Source organism: Triticum dicoccoides, chromosome 5A, assembly GCF_002162155.2.
Source record: "Triticum dicoccoides isolate Atlit2015 ecotype Zavitan chromosome 5A, WEW_v2.0, whole genome shotgun sequence".
NCBI classification, from domain to species: Eukaryota; Viridiplantae; Streptophyta; class Magnoliopsida; order Poales; family Poaceae; genus Triticum; species Triticum dicoccoides.
Genome location: NC_041388.1, coordinates 608,796,566 through 608,808,416, shown reverse-complemented (window position 1 = coordinate 608,808,416; position 11,851 = coordinate 608,796,566). Strand labels below are relative to the sequence as shown.

At 44.2% G+C, this 11,851-nt stretch overlaps 1 protein-coding gene and 1 pseudogene across 2 annotated transcripts; both read right to left on the bottom strand.

Annotated features, from left to right (window-relative positions):
- Nucleotides 1-2,682: 2,682 nt before the first annotated feature.
- Nucleotides 2,683-2,776, bottom strand: LOC119304638 (annotated as a pseudogene).
- A 1,215-nt stretch (nt 2,777-3,991) lies between these two features.
- On the bottom strand, nt 3,992-9,116 carry LOC119298058 (calmodulin-binding protein 60 F-like). Of its 2 annotated transcripts, none has more exons than XM_037575594.1 (15): nt 8,854-9,116; nt 8,686-8,743; nt 8,422-8,558; nt 7,916-7,967; nt 7,769-7,821; nt 7,148-7,623; nt 6,253-6,413; nt 5,837-6,034; nt 5,546-5,738; nt 5,347-5,475; nt 5,119-5,216; nt 4,921-5,032; nt 4,729-4,823; nt 4,544-4,607; nt 3,992-4,265 (listed from the first exon to the last, which is right to left on the bottom strand). In XM_037575594.1, exons 1-15 carry the CDS (start codon nt 8,952-8,954, stop codon nt 4,204-4,206), a joined length of 1,989 nt encoding a protein of 662 aa, XP_037431491.1. In that variant the 5' UTR covers nt 8,955-9,116; the 3' UTR covers nt 3,992-4,203. The 2 variants fall into 2 exon arrangements, with proteins under 2 accessions (XP_037431491.1, XP_037431492.1); XM_037575595.1 differs by having other exon boundaries at nt 3,992-4,262.
- Nucleotides 9,117-11,851: the final 2,735 nt, after the last annotated feature.

Here is an 11,851-nt window from a genome sequence, read left to right as displayed (position 1 = left end):
TAAGGAACAAGGTGCCAAGTTTTATTGTTCTGCAGAGCACGAAACTCCTCATCCATAGCATGCTTCCACCGGGGATCAGCAAGAGCGTCGGCAACATTACGAGGTTCACCTGTGGAATCAAAGGAAGCAGCTAAACCATACTTTGTTTTATAATTAAGCAGCTGAATTGCTCCTGCCTGCAGACGTGTATGAGGCAGCAGCGAAGGAGCCGCAGATGATCCTGACGAAGGCGCGGACTACGACGGGTGAGATCCCAGTGATCCCGAGGGCGCGGAGCCGCTTGGCAGCGCGGGATCCTTTGGGGCAGCGGTCGTGGAAGGAACAGCAGGCGCGGCCACAGAGGATCCAGGCAGATCGGCCACGGGGACAGCGCCGCACCCACCCGATGCAGCCGCAGGGGGCCGCCTGGAGTAGACCTGCAAGACCGGCGCGTACCGCCTGGTCAGGCTGCCCCCTGCAGCTGATTGGCACGCCTCGCCTAGGGGAACCGGCTCGATGGGCAGGCGCAACATGGCAGGGCGGGGCTGGCTCGGTGGGTTGGTGAGCGGCTTGCCCGAGCCCAGCGGTGATCCCGAGCCCAGCAGCGATCCCGAGGAGGATGCGGTCGGGCTTGACGAAGTCAGGGACGCTGATCCCGATGAGGATTCCCTTGGATCGCTTGTGTCCTCTTCTGTTTCTGCAAATACATTATTTTCTACGTCGTTTTCTGCTGAAATACAAAACTCGGGTGCAACAGGAGATGGATTAGTCAAAGTTGAGTCAGTACAATTATCATTACCCTCACACAGGACGTCGGAGAGATGAGGAGGAAGGAGAATGATTTCCTTTCGGAGAAGGGCGCTAGCATTTGGATGGAGTTTTGCAAAAAGGAATTGAGTTTCATCGAACACAACATCACGTGAGATATAAACACGTCCGGTGGAAACATCTAAACACTTGACACCCTTATGTTGAGCACTATACCCAAGAAAAACACATTGCTTAGACCATAAACTAAGCTTACGAGTGTTATAGGGACGAAGGTTTGGCCAACAGGCACACCAAAAAACGTGAAGTGTTGTGTAATCTGGTGTGACATGAAGGAGACGTTCAGTGGGTGTTTCATTAGAGATAGTGCGACTAGGCCACATGTTAATGAAATGCACGGCAGAGAGAAAGGCTTCGTCCCAAAATTTTAGTGGCATTGAATCAGAAGCTAAGATAGCAAGACCTACTTCAACGATGTGCCTATGTTTGTGTTCAGCAGAGCCATTCTGTTGGTGCGCATGTGGGCAAGAGACGTGATGCGAGATACCTATCTTTTGAAAGAAAGAATTTAGTTTCTCATACTCACACCCCCCAATCTGACTGCACAGAAATGATTTTGTTGTCAAACTTGCGTTCAACGAGAGCTTGAAAATTGTAGAAAACTTGGAACACATCAACACGTTTCTTAAGAAGATATATCCATGTATACTTGCTGTAATCATCAATAAAGCTCACATAATAAGAATGTCTGCCGACAGAGGTGGGGGCAGGACCCCATACATCAGAAAAAATAAGCTGCAAAGGCTTAGTGGATACACTAGTGGACACAGGATATGGCAACTGATGACTTTTTGCTCGTTGACATGAATCACAAATGGTTTCTAAGTTCCTCTCACCAACAACTGGTAGTTTATTTCTACTAAGAATCTGATGAACGGTAGAAAAAGAGGGATGGCCTAAGCGATTGTGCCACCTTTCAGCAGAAAGCTTGATGGCACCATACACTTTCTTATTGTACTGGCAATACTTGGGAAGCAAAGCATAGAGGCCTTCAACATAGACACCCCTATGGAGAACTCTATTCGTGACCTGATCCTTGATCAAAAAGAAGAACACATTATTGTCAAGAGCAATACGATGGTCAGATAGCAAAGTCTTGGAAGCATTTGGAACATATAGGATGTCATTGATTTCAAGATTTTTGTGTGGGGTTTTGATAAAAGATTGACCAACATGACTTATCTCCATACCTGCACCGTTTGCTACAGTGTAGACTTGATCATGACCACAATATTTCTCCTGCATAGTCAGCCTGTCCAACTCGCCAGTAATGTGGTTGGTGGCACCCGTGTCCATGTACCAGTTGGTGTCAACGCCATAAGACACGTCGGCTGCAGCTGCAACTTTCTTTTTCTGGGAATTCTTGTCATCGGCGTAGCGCCAATCATAGTCTTTTGCAATATGGTTTGTTTTTTTTGCATATTTGACATTTATTTTCATACCCTTCATACCCTTGGGAGGGGCGCCGATTGTTGTTGCCGGAGTGCCGGTTGTAGCCGCCACCACCAGAGGAGTTCTGGTTCAGATGATAGTGACCACCACCACCAGAACCCGACCCCTGGTAGCCCCCGTTGTTTTGGTGGAAGCCATAGCCGCCACCCTGGTAGCCGCCGCCTCCGCCCGCCATGTGATAGCCACTAGGAGCGCCACCGCCAGGTCCACCACCGGCAGCATTGTAGTCGTCGCCGCCGCTGCTGCCACCACCGCGAGGACCACCACCCCCGCCTTTGCGGTAGCCATCGTTGCTGCCACCAGAATGACCCCATGAGGCAATGTTTGCGGATGACTTGAAGCCACAATTACCATCGCCATGGAACATCTCCATGCGCTGATCGAAGTTCGACACGAGGAAGAAGAGGCCGTCAACGGTGATGGGCTCGGTGCGGATGTCTAGCGTGGAGATGATAGGTTGATAATCCATGTCAAGCCCGGTGATGATGAAGGAGATGAGCTCCCCTTCTCCAAGGGGTTTGCCCGCCGCGGTGAGCTCATCGGAGAGGGAGCGCATGTGGCCAAAATAGGCGGAGGCTGACATGGATCCCTTCTGGGCGTTGGTGAGAGCAGAACGAAGGTTGTTGGCACGGGATAGCGAGACGACAGAGAACATCGTGGCCAAGGCAGTCCAGATCGCATGAGAGGACTCAAGCGAGGCAACTTGGATGAGGACTTCCTTGGACAGATTGCGTAGGAGATACGCAACGATCAGTTGATCCTGGACAAGCGAGGTGGCATAGGCAGGGTTAGGGATGACCTGATCCTTGCCATCCTTGTCTTTGGTGGTGAGGATTTTGGAAGGCTCCGCGGTGGTGCCATCGATGTAGCCATAGAGGCCAGCGCCCAGTATTTGGGATCGAGCTTGAGCTTTCCAAAGAACGTAGTTCGTCCGGGTAAGCGGCTCAGATGTGTTGTAGTTGAGGGTGGGGGAGATGGCGGTGTTGGAGGAAGACATGATGGGAGGGGAATGGGTGGCGGGCTGAAGGGAAAGCTTAGGTTGGGGACGACCCGGGCTCAGATGTGTTGTAGTTGAGGGTGGAGGAGATGGCGGTGTTGGAGGAAGACATGATGGGAGGGGATGGGTGGCGGCTGAAGGGAAAGCTTAGGTTGGGGACGATGGAGATGGGCGGCTGTCGAGAGGTAGGAGGTACAAGCTAGATGCAATCGGAAGAGCCTGCTCTGTATACCATGTGGAGAATGATGGAAGCGTCTCAATCTCCGTACATGGAGACCCGCATGATATATATTGATAGGAGAGGTTGATACATGATCCGGCAGCACAAAGGGCTAACCGAAAGGAGAAGATTACAGGGAGGTTTAGAGAGATAAAGAGATAAAAGAGAATAAATGATATCTCTAACCTCCTAACAATATCTCCTAATGTTTATATAAAAGAGAATACGTGACATGCCACTTATACATGCGTGACATGTCAGTATTGCATGTCTAACAGTACGTATGTAGCTAGTCTAGTATCTCTTCTGCTATGAGTATTTTACTACCATGTTCAAATTGTTGAGAACAATTTCCATGATGCACATCATACTATGACTGAAAATGTGTGGACATACCCGGGAAAAAACTCAACTTACAAAAAAAAAGGGTTAACAGGATTACACAATGTTTAGCAATGTGAATATTTGCTCTCAGGATTCAATGCAAGCCAGATACTCTCTTTTTTTGCGGGGTGCAAGCCAGATACTCTCTTTTGTAAAAGATTCGTTCTTTAAGAATACAAGACAAATGTTTACTGCAACAGGTAACAAATTTAGCATATACGGAGCAACATGAAAAAATATGTGTTGCTATTTACAAATTATTCATATCTACAACAAATGTTTAGTCACACTGAATACTTTACTATGGTAGAGGACGGCCAGTTGCAGTTGCTTCGTGGTTTAATCAGCGGTCGCCGCCATCATGTTCATAACCGTAAAATTGGCTGTCGGAATTTGGCAGTTCTGCTGAAATGAAACAAACGCTCTGTCATGGCATGGAACAAAAGGAAGATCTTAGATTCACCCCTAATTGTAACTTTGAAGGAGCCGGCATTTCAATAATTTGGTACTCACGAGTTATGCATACAAGGTCTAGCTATTCTGTAGGTATAAACACTAATTTGCTATCATCTTATCTTAGTTTCGAAGTCTGAAAGAATTCTTACTGGAAAGGACTTTTGTCGGAGCTTAATTGTCAACAGAGGTAATCTCACAACAGAAGTAACTTAAATAGTATCACATACCGATGTTAGCTTGCACGAAGTCCTGCTCTGTCAGATGTGCTTGTAGTTCTAGCAATTCCTCTGACTGCAAGAACAAACGTAATCATGACATAGAAAAGGGAAGAAAAGAAACTTCCATAAAATCGTTTGTGAAGATATTTGTTCTGTTCTTAAGAATGATTCCCATGATATATTTAAAAACGTACTTCAAATGGACTTAACCCACTGAAGATGTCAGCCTGCACATTGTTAACTGACGAGGTTCCCAGACTAACTCCATCTGAGGAAGTCCCAGCGACACCTTCAGCACCCAACAATGCATAATGGAGAAGTGATTTGAGAATTATTGATCTAGAAGACTGCATATAAATTAGAAAAACTGGGCGTAGCAAGCACACCTGCTACAGGATAAGAAGTAACAGGAGCAACAGTTGTCGAGAAGCTGAAGTGTCCATTCTGTTGGCCAGTTAGACTTGCAGCTGTGAATGTGATTGGGTCATCCTCTGGAACCTACCATCCAGGAAACATTTCAGGCTATCAATGAAAAACTGTGGGATGGAATTGTTGATTGTGCCATATGTAACTTTATAACTTACTGGTACAGGAATGTGGGACGGAATAGTTGGCTCTGCTGAAAATGATCCCTGTCCCTGATCATTTATGAAATTTCCCTGGGCCAGATAGTAAGGAGTTCCTACAGCAAGTTGATCCCCAAAACTACCAGAATTCATAAGGCATATAAAATATAAAAATTCTTGCGACGAAGCAGCAATTACAGTATGGAGGATGTGTGATACAAAATTATGCAGGTGTTTAATATTGACCTTGATGCACAGTCTGTCCATAAGTGGGCTGTGAAAACGGCAGTGTTTCTTGGTTTGAAGGACCGGCATCATTGTTTGACAGGACTGCGGCCCGTGAGAACCCATTCAATGGGCGTCGATCACCAAATTCTGCAATAAGTTGAATTTAGAGAAACATGTACTGCAACAAAGATCAGCGATGGAACTAATTAAAAATCACCATGTTGTGCGGCCATGCTATTAGGATATTGCCATGTTGTTCTAGCTTGTACAGAAGGACCTGCATCATTGTTCAGATGCATTGCACGGACAGGGCGGCCATCGTTCATGAAGTAATCAGGGGTAAGACCACCTGAGCTCTCCCGCTCGTCAAACTTCTTATACGCAGATTTTTTCCAATTGTTCACTTTATGCTGTAACAGAATTTTTCAAGGTAATTGCCAGCACTATTATTTTAGTGAGTATCAACTGGCTAACTATGATAGAAGTGGAACAGTATTAGATTTAATACCTGTGGAAACTGATTGACGTTGTTGACACTGTAAGGAACATAGTTATCAGTCATCTTACCGACAAGATCATAGAAATCATTGAATAAGATTTCACAATTATCCTCTGGAACCCAATAGGAATAGATCTCATCCCCAGGAACAGACGTGTTGGCATGTTTAATCATGGTATTCCAATCCCCTTTTTTCATGCCAGTAAGCTAATTGCCACAAATTGAGAGTTATCTTATCAGTTAATGAAATGCTACCAGATATTATAGTGCATGTTAATACATTTAGCAGTGCATATCCAAAAAAGTCGTAACTCCTAAGAGATGCTGGATATCTTATTTCAGCAATGATCAACTATTAACTAATATCTATTGCAGGTAATTTGAAACGCTGAAGACTGTAGAAGTATAATTATGACTATATTTACCTTTTGGAGAACAGATTCATCCCTGTGATACTGACGCATCAAGTGCTTCACTGTAGTGATATTTTTCTCAACAAGGATAGCACAATGTTTTCCCTTTAGAGAAATTTTCTCCAAACAATGTACCGCTTCTTCTTTAGACGGAGGATAACTCTTTTTATTTACTGAAAGTAAACAAAATTGTAGGATGTGTTAAGATAAGATTGCTAAGATGCAATTGCTTCATTCTGGCTACCATTGCATCTGATGATAATGGCATTGAGAAAAGGATTAATGTACATGGTAAACAATAAATCGATTTACCATGCTTAGTATTAATCTACGACCTAATAGTCAACTCTAAATAAGATCTGTATTGACCAAAGAAAAGTGCAATCCCAAATCCAAGTCACAGTATTAAGTATAGTTTTGTCAGATTCGAAGTACCGCTAGACGAGGCGGTTAGCCTCTGCCTAGCACCTAGGAGGTCATACAGTTTTGACTGACAGTGTGTATTTGGGATATTATATGCCTATAGATATTAATTTACAGAAATTTTGTGACGCAACAAGCCATTCCCTTTTAAAAGCAGAACATTTAGTGCTAAGACTTCATATTTTCAGATGAAATAATGCTTTTTATGATATAATGTTTCAGATGAAATAATGTCTGCCAATCCCAAATATGTTTCAGATGAAATAATGTCACTGCACAAGGCCATAAAATTTTATGGAACATATGATATGTGTTTAACATTTTTTTAAACTTAAATTAGCCTGGCAGCCACTTAAAGGACGAGCTTGTTCTTCGGCTAACTATGGAAAACAATAAAATGTTCTTCGGCCCTCCCTGGTTCCACCATGAATGAGCAAATTACAGTGTATTAAATTTTCCAATGCAATATAGTTAATATACTCACATTCACTTCGGCGGTCTTTGACGACAAAAGGATCAGTGATTGCTTCCTGAACTCTGGTAGTAAGAACCTGCCTTTTCACTCGTGCTGTCAATCTTAACTTTTTCCCATGGGAGCTCTCTGGAAAAACGAAGGAACCAAGAGAGGACTCGCCATTTGTTAGACTAACAGTTGACAACACTAACTCTTTCCCTTTATGCATATATATCTGCTTGTTGAACTCCTCTTTGGTGAAGTCCGCTTGCCCTTGCTCAGTAAAGAAATCAGCATGGACTGCTAAAATCTCAATTTGCAATTTAGAAAGGTCTCCCTGCATGATTTGCCTATCATTTTCAAATATGGCTACCTTAGAGTTTCCTCCATTCTGCCATTGTACTGAACATCCAGTGAAAAGTGTATATATTGGTCTGTCAACATCGACAAAGCGCAGCTTGACTCCAGTGATGCCTCCAGTTTCAGGAAAACCATCTGATATCTGCCTATATTTTTTAAAATAAGATGAGAGTGAGGCAGTGACAAGAGGAAGTTTCCAGATTATGTTGAAATAAAATACTTGGTTTGACAGTAAGGATCATGACATGAATCAAAGAACATGTAGGGCGAAAAAAATAAAATGGCAGATACCTAGGAGGTTCATCAATGCCATTAGGAAGTGAAGCTGCTTGTCTTCCTTGTACCTATAGCATGACATAGCCAAAAGTAGTTAGGATAGAGTGCAGGTACAGATAAACAAAATATACTTATTACACAGATAAAGATCCAGATTCTAACCTCTGTCTGTACAGTTGATCGAATCGTATCTTGCATGGATACCATCAAAGATCTGTTGGATACAAAACAAGAGATAACATTAATTAACTAAACAAAGGATGCATTTGATCCATCACATCCACAACATTCCAAAGTGGAATACTCAATGAATAGACTCATAGAGACAATTTCCATACATTTAGGAAGAACAAATCCATGACTCATGAATATAACTTGATAACCTGAACCTGAAATAGTGCTATGCTTATCAAGTACTATATGTTTCCAAAAATATGAGCTGTTATGTTGCCAACAGCAATCTTGCCAATTAGACATAGCGATGGCTGTTTATTTGTTTATTTGTTTATTTCTTATCAGAGGATAAAATTGGCAGTTCCCAGAAAGCAAACCAGGACTTCAGTTATTACTCTCCTTAAGTTTCCTGAAATGTGTCATTTCCTATATTCGGACATCTCAATTCTGGCATAGACACATGTGCTTGCAAAATACAAATATTATGTACGTACCTGTGAAGAGCATGAAACTGCTCTTCCAACATCCTCTGGAGCAGGTTGGGGAGCCCGAGGAGAAGCCTCTCCATGGAGCCAAGCCGCGCGACGAGCACCATGAGCAGCATAAACAGTTTGGCCATATCCAGTTGCGCCTGTCGCACCGAAACAATTCAAAACCCACCAAACTTCGTCAGTTATCGCTCGCCACAGCACCAAACGCACGCACAGTAAGGAGGAATAGGATATAGAAATAAAGAAGTTGGAAATGCGGAGCCTCACCTGGCGAACCATCTGCGCCATCTGGCCGACGGTGACCGCGCTCGCCCTCCTCCTCTCCCTGCGGCGAAGCGGGCAGGCGCGGCCGGTGAGTTCAAATCAAGGAAGGAAGCGAGAGAAGGAGGCGAACGGCTAGCCGGCTGGGTAGGGGAGGGTTGGAGAGATACTGACAGCCACATCATGACGAGCACCGTCCGGCGCAGCCGCTTCCTCGGGGACCGCGGCGCCTCCTGCTCCGGCGGGGCGGCCTCCAGCGGCCGCTTCTGCGCCATCACGCGCTTCCGCGGGGTGGGTGGGGGCGCTGCGGCGATGTGGCGGAGCGGCAGAGCAGAGAGTGGGGAATGGCGATGGCGTCGGTGTGTCTGGGGGTTCTGCGGGTTTGGCTGCTTCTATATATAAAAAATGGAGGGAAGAGGAGAAAAGGGACGCGCGCTCGCGGGCCGCTCGGGGCTCGGCTGCGAGACGAGACCGAACCGCGTTGCGTGCGAGGGTGGGGGACTGCTCGGGCCGGCCCGGCTGCCTCCGCCCCGCCATGGAAGCGGAGATCACCAACGCGCTAGCTCCACCAAAAGATTCCACTCAAGTTTATTCTTTCTTTTTCTTTTCATTTCAGTTTAATATACTACTAATTGACAAGGACATTTATCTCTCTCTCTTACTCGTCATTTTGACTTTGTAGACACGGGGTTACTTTACATAGAAATTCACAAGTCAACTTTAAATTAAACAAAGTCAACCGGATGAATGATACATAGTGGCGTTGTTGAAGAAACCGACTTACGGCAAATGACTCCGGTATATGCATGTCTATTTTTATGTCCGGACGTGGTTCGCGGACATGATACGGAGAGAGCCATCCAATGTTTTTTCATAAATTAATCTTTATTTGTCCGGATGGGAGAAAGAGAGGGTAGGAGACCATGCATGTGCGGAGAGATAAAAGAGATGAGGACCACGTGATGGCTTTTTGTTGGTCAAGTGGATATCCGAACACCGATGTAACTCCCTCGCGTTTGTCTCGGATTTGCCGGAAACAGACGTCCGGACCACTTCGTGAACCGACGATGTCTCAATTGGATGATAAAAGTTGAAACAAATGATCCGGATACCACAATCCAAACATATGCCGGAGCTTTGAGGGTCTCCTTTGGAGATGCCCTTACGAAAAGAGATCAAGGAATAATACAAATAGAAGAAAGCGCGACACACCAACAATGAACCCAACATCACTCCACTACTAGTTGAAGGCACCGGACACGACTCATGGGACATCCCTACGCACCCGATATGTGATCACGGCAAGGGTGCCCACCTGTGGGACCAACCATCGATCATCACAAATAGGGGACAACCTTGACGTCCAACATGCCTTTATTAAAACGAAGAATCCCTAGAGACTAGATAGGACCCATGTCCTCTAGCTTTAGATCAAGGGAGGGCCAACCATGCCCCACATGCTCAACCTATGAGCCCACCAGCCGCCGGTGACTAATAAGGGCTAGGCAGCCACCACTTATCTCCCCGATTCACATAAAAGCTTCATTTTGCCATCGACCATAGTCACAAAGAAGCCAAGACAACAAAAAAAAGTTATGACCAATGCCTCCAACAAGGACACGACACCGAACCTAGCCATCACCCGAACCACAAAGCAAACCAGGAAACTAGAGTCCAGGAAACTAGAGATGATGAGTGAGGGCACCTACTACCATAGTTGAGCGGCGTGTCTTGGAAACTAGAGTCTTCGGCTTGTCCTAGAAGCCCCTAGAGGTATGCATGACCGTTGACATAAAAGAAACAAAGGAAGCATGCGGTCAACCATCTAGAAAAGCCCATGTGATGGGATGGCATTTTATTACAATTTACAAAGGTCCAAGCTACACCCCAATCATGTCCTCTGCTATGCCCAACAGAAAGCTCATTAGCCCTTTGACATTGATCTACCTCTTGACTATGCTCGTTACTACCTCGACGTGCAATCTTCATTTCTCACTCATCCTTCTTCCTTTTCATCCATTTTCTCCCCCCTTTTTCTTCCTCTGCCCTGGTTCCTTCTCCCTTTCGTTCGTCTCCTTGCATCGGATACTGTCAAATGGCTCACTTCACAAGACTATGTACCAACTAGTGGCGATCTAGGGATTTCGCAATAATGTACTTCCTTTTTAGACTATCTGTTGGATTTACAATGATGTTTAACCGCAAGTATCCTACTGTAGTGTAATTTCCCTAACTTCTGTACGTCCTTTGTTCTATAATATAGTGCATATATATATTCTGGAAAGTCAAACATTACTAACTTTGATCAAATTTATAGAGAAAACTATGCATATCTATAGTATCAAATTTATACAATATGAAAATATGTCATATGATTATCTAAAGATATGTATTTGGTATTTATATGAATATATTTTTTCTATAAACTTGGTCAAACTTTATAAAGTTTGACTTTTCAAAAAAAATCCATACATAATACATTGTGGAATGGAGGAAGTACTAATTAATGCATTGATGTTTGGCACCCCAAATACTGAAGTCCTAGGTCCGCCACTAGTACCACTACCAACAAAAGTTCATAGGAAAATGTCATTTTTACTAATATTGTACTAATATTGGTTTATGAGCTACGAGACTACATATACGTCATGCCACTTTGAAACGTAATACCAGAGTACATTTTGTTAGTGCGCATGGAACTACTACCTCTGTTGATTAATGTAGGACGTTTTGGCAATTTAATTTAAAGTTTTAAACTGCCAAGATGTCCTACATTAGTGAACGCAGGGTGTAGGTGTCAGATTTTGGTTATTGGCGCGAATCCTTCCTACCGGTATTTGTTAGAAAATTTGCATCCCATAACGCCTTAAAATGTTTTTTTAGCAACCATTTGCTTTTTCTTTCCTGGACCTCTACTACCACCCTCCACCATGCCTGGTTGGTAGGTTGCGAGCATTTTCCTCCTCTTTCAAGCCACAACTACTCCCTCCGTTCGGAATTACTTGTCATAGAAGTGGATGTATCTAGACGTATTTTAGTTGTAGATACATCCATTTTTATTCACTTTTGAGACAAGTAATTTGAAACGGAGGGAGTACCATTGATGAAGTGCCATGAGTGTCATTTTAAGCCAAAGGGCAATCTCAACAAAGTTAAAAGCCCAAATCACCAT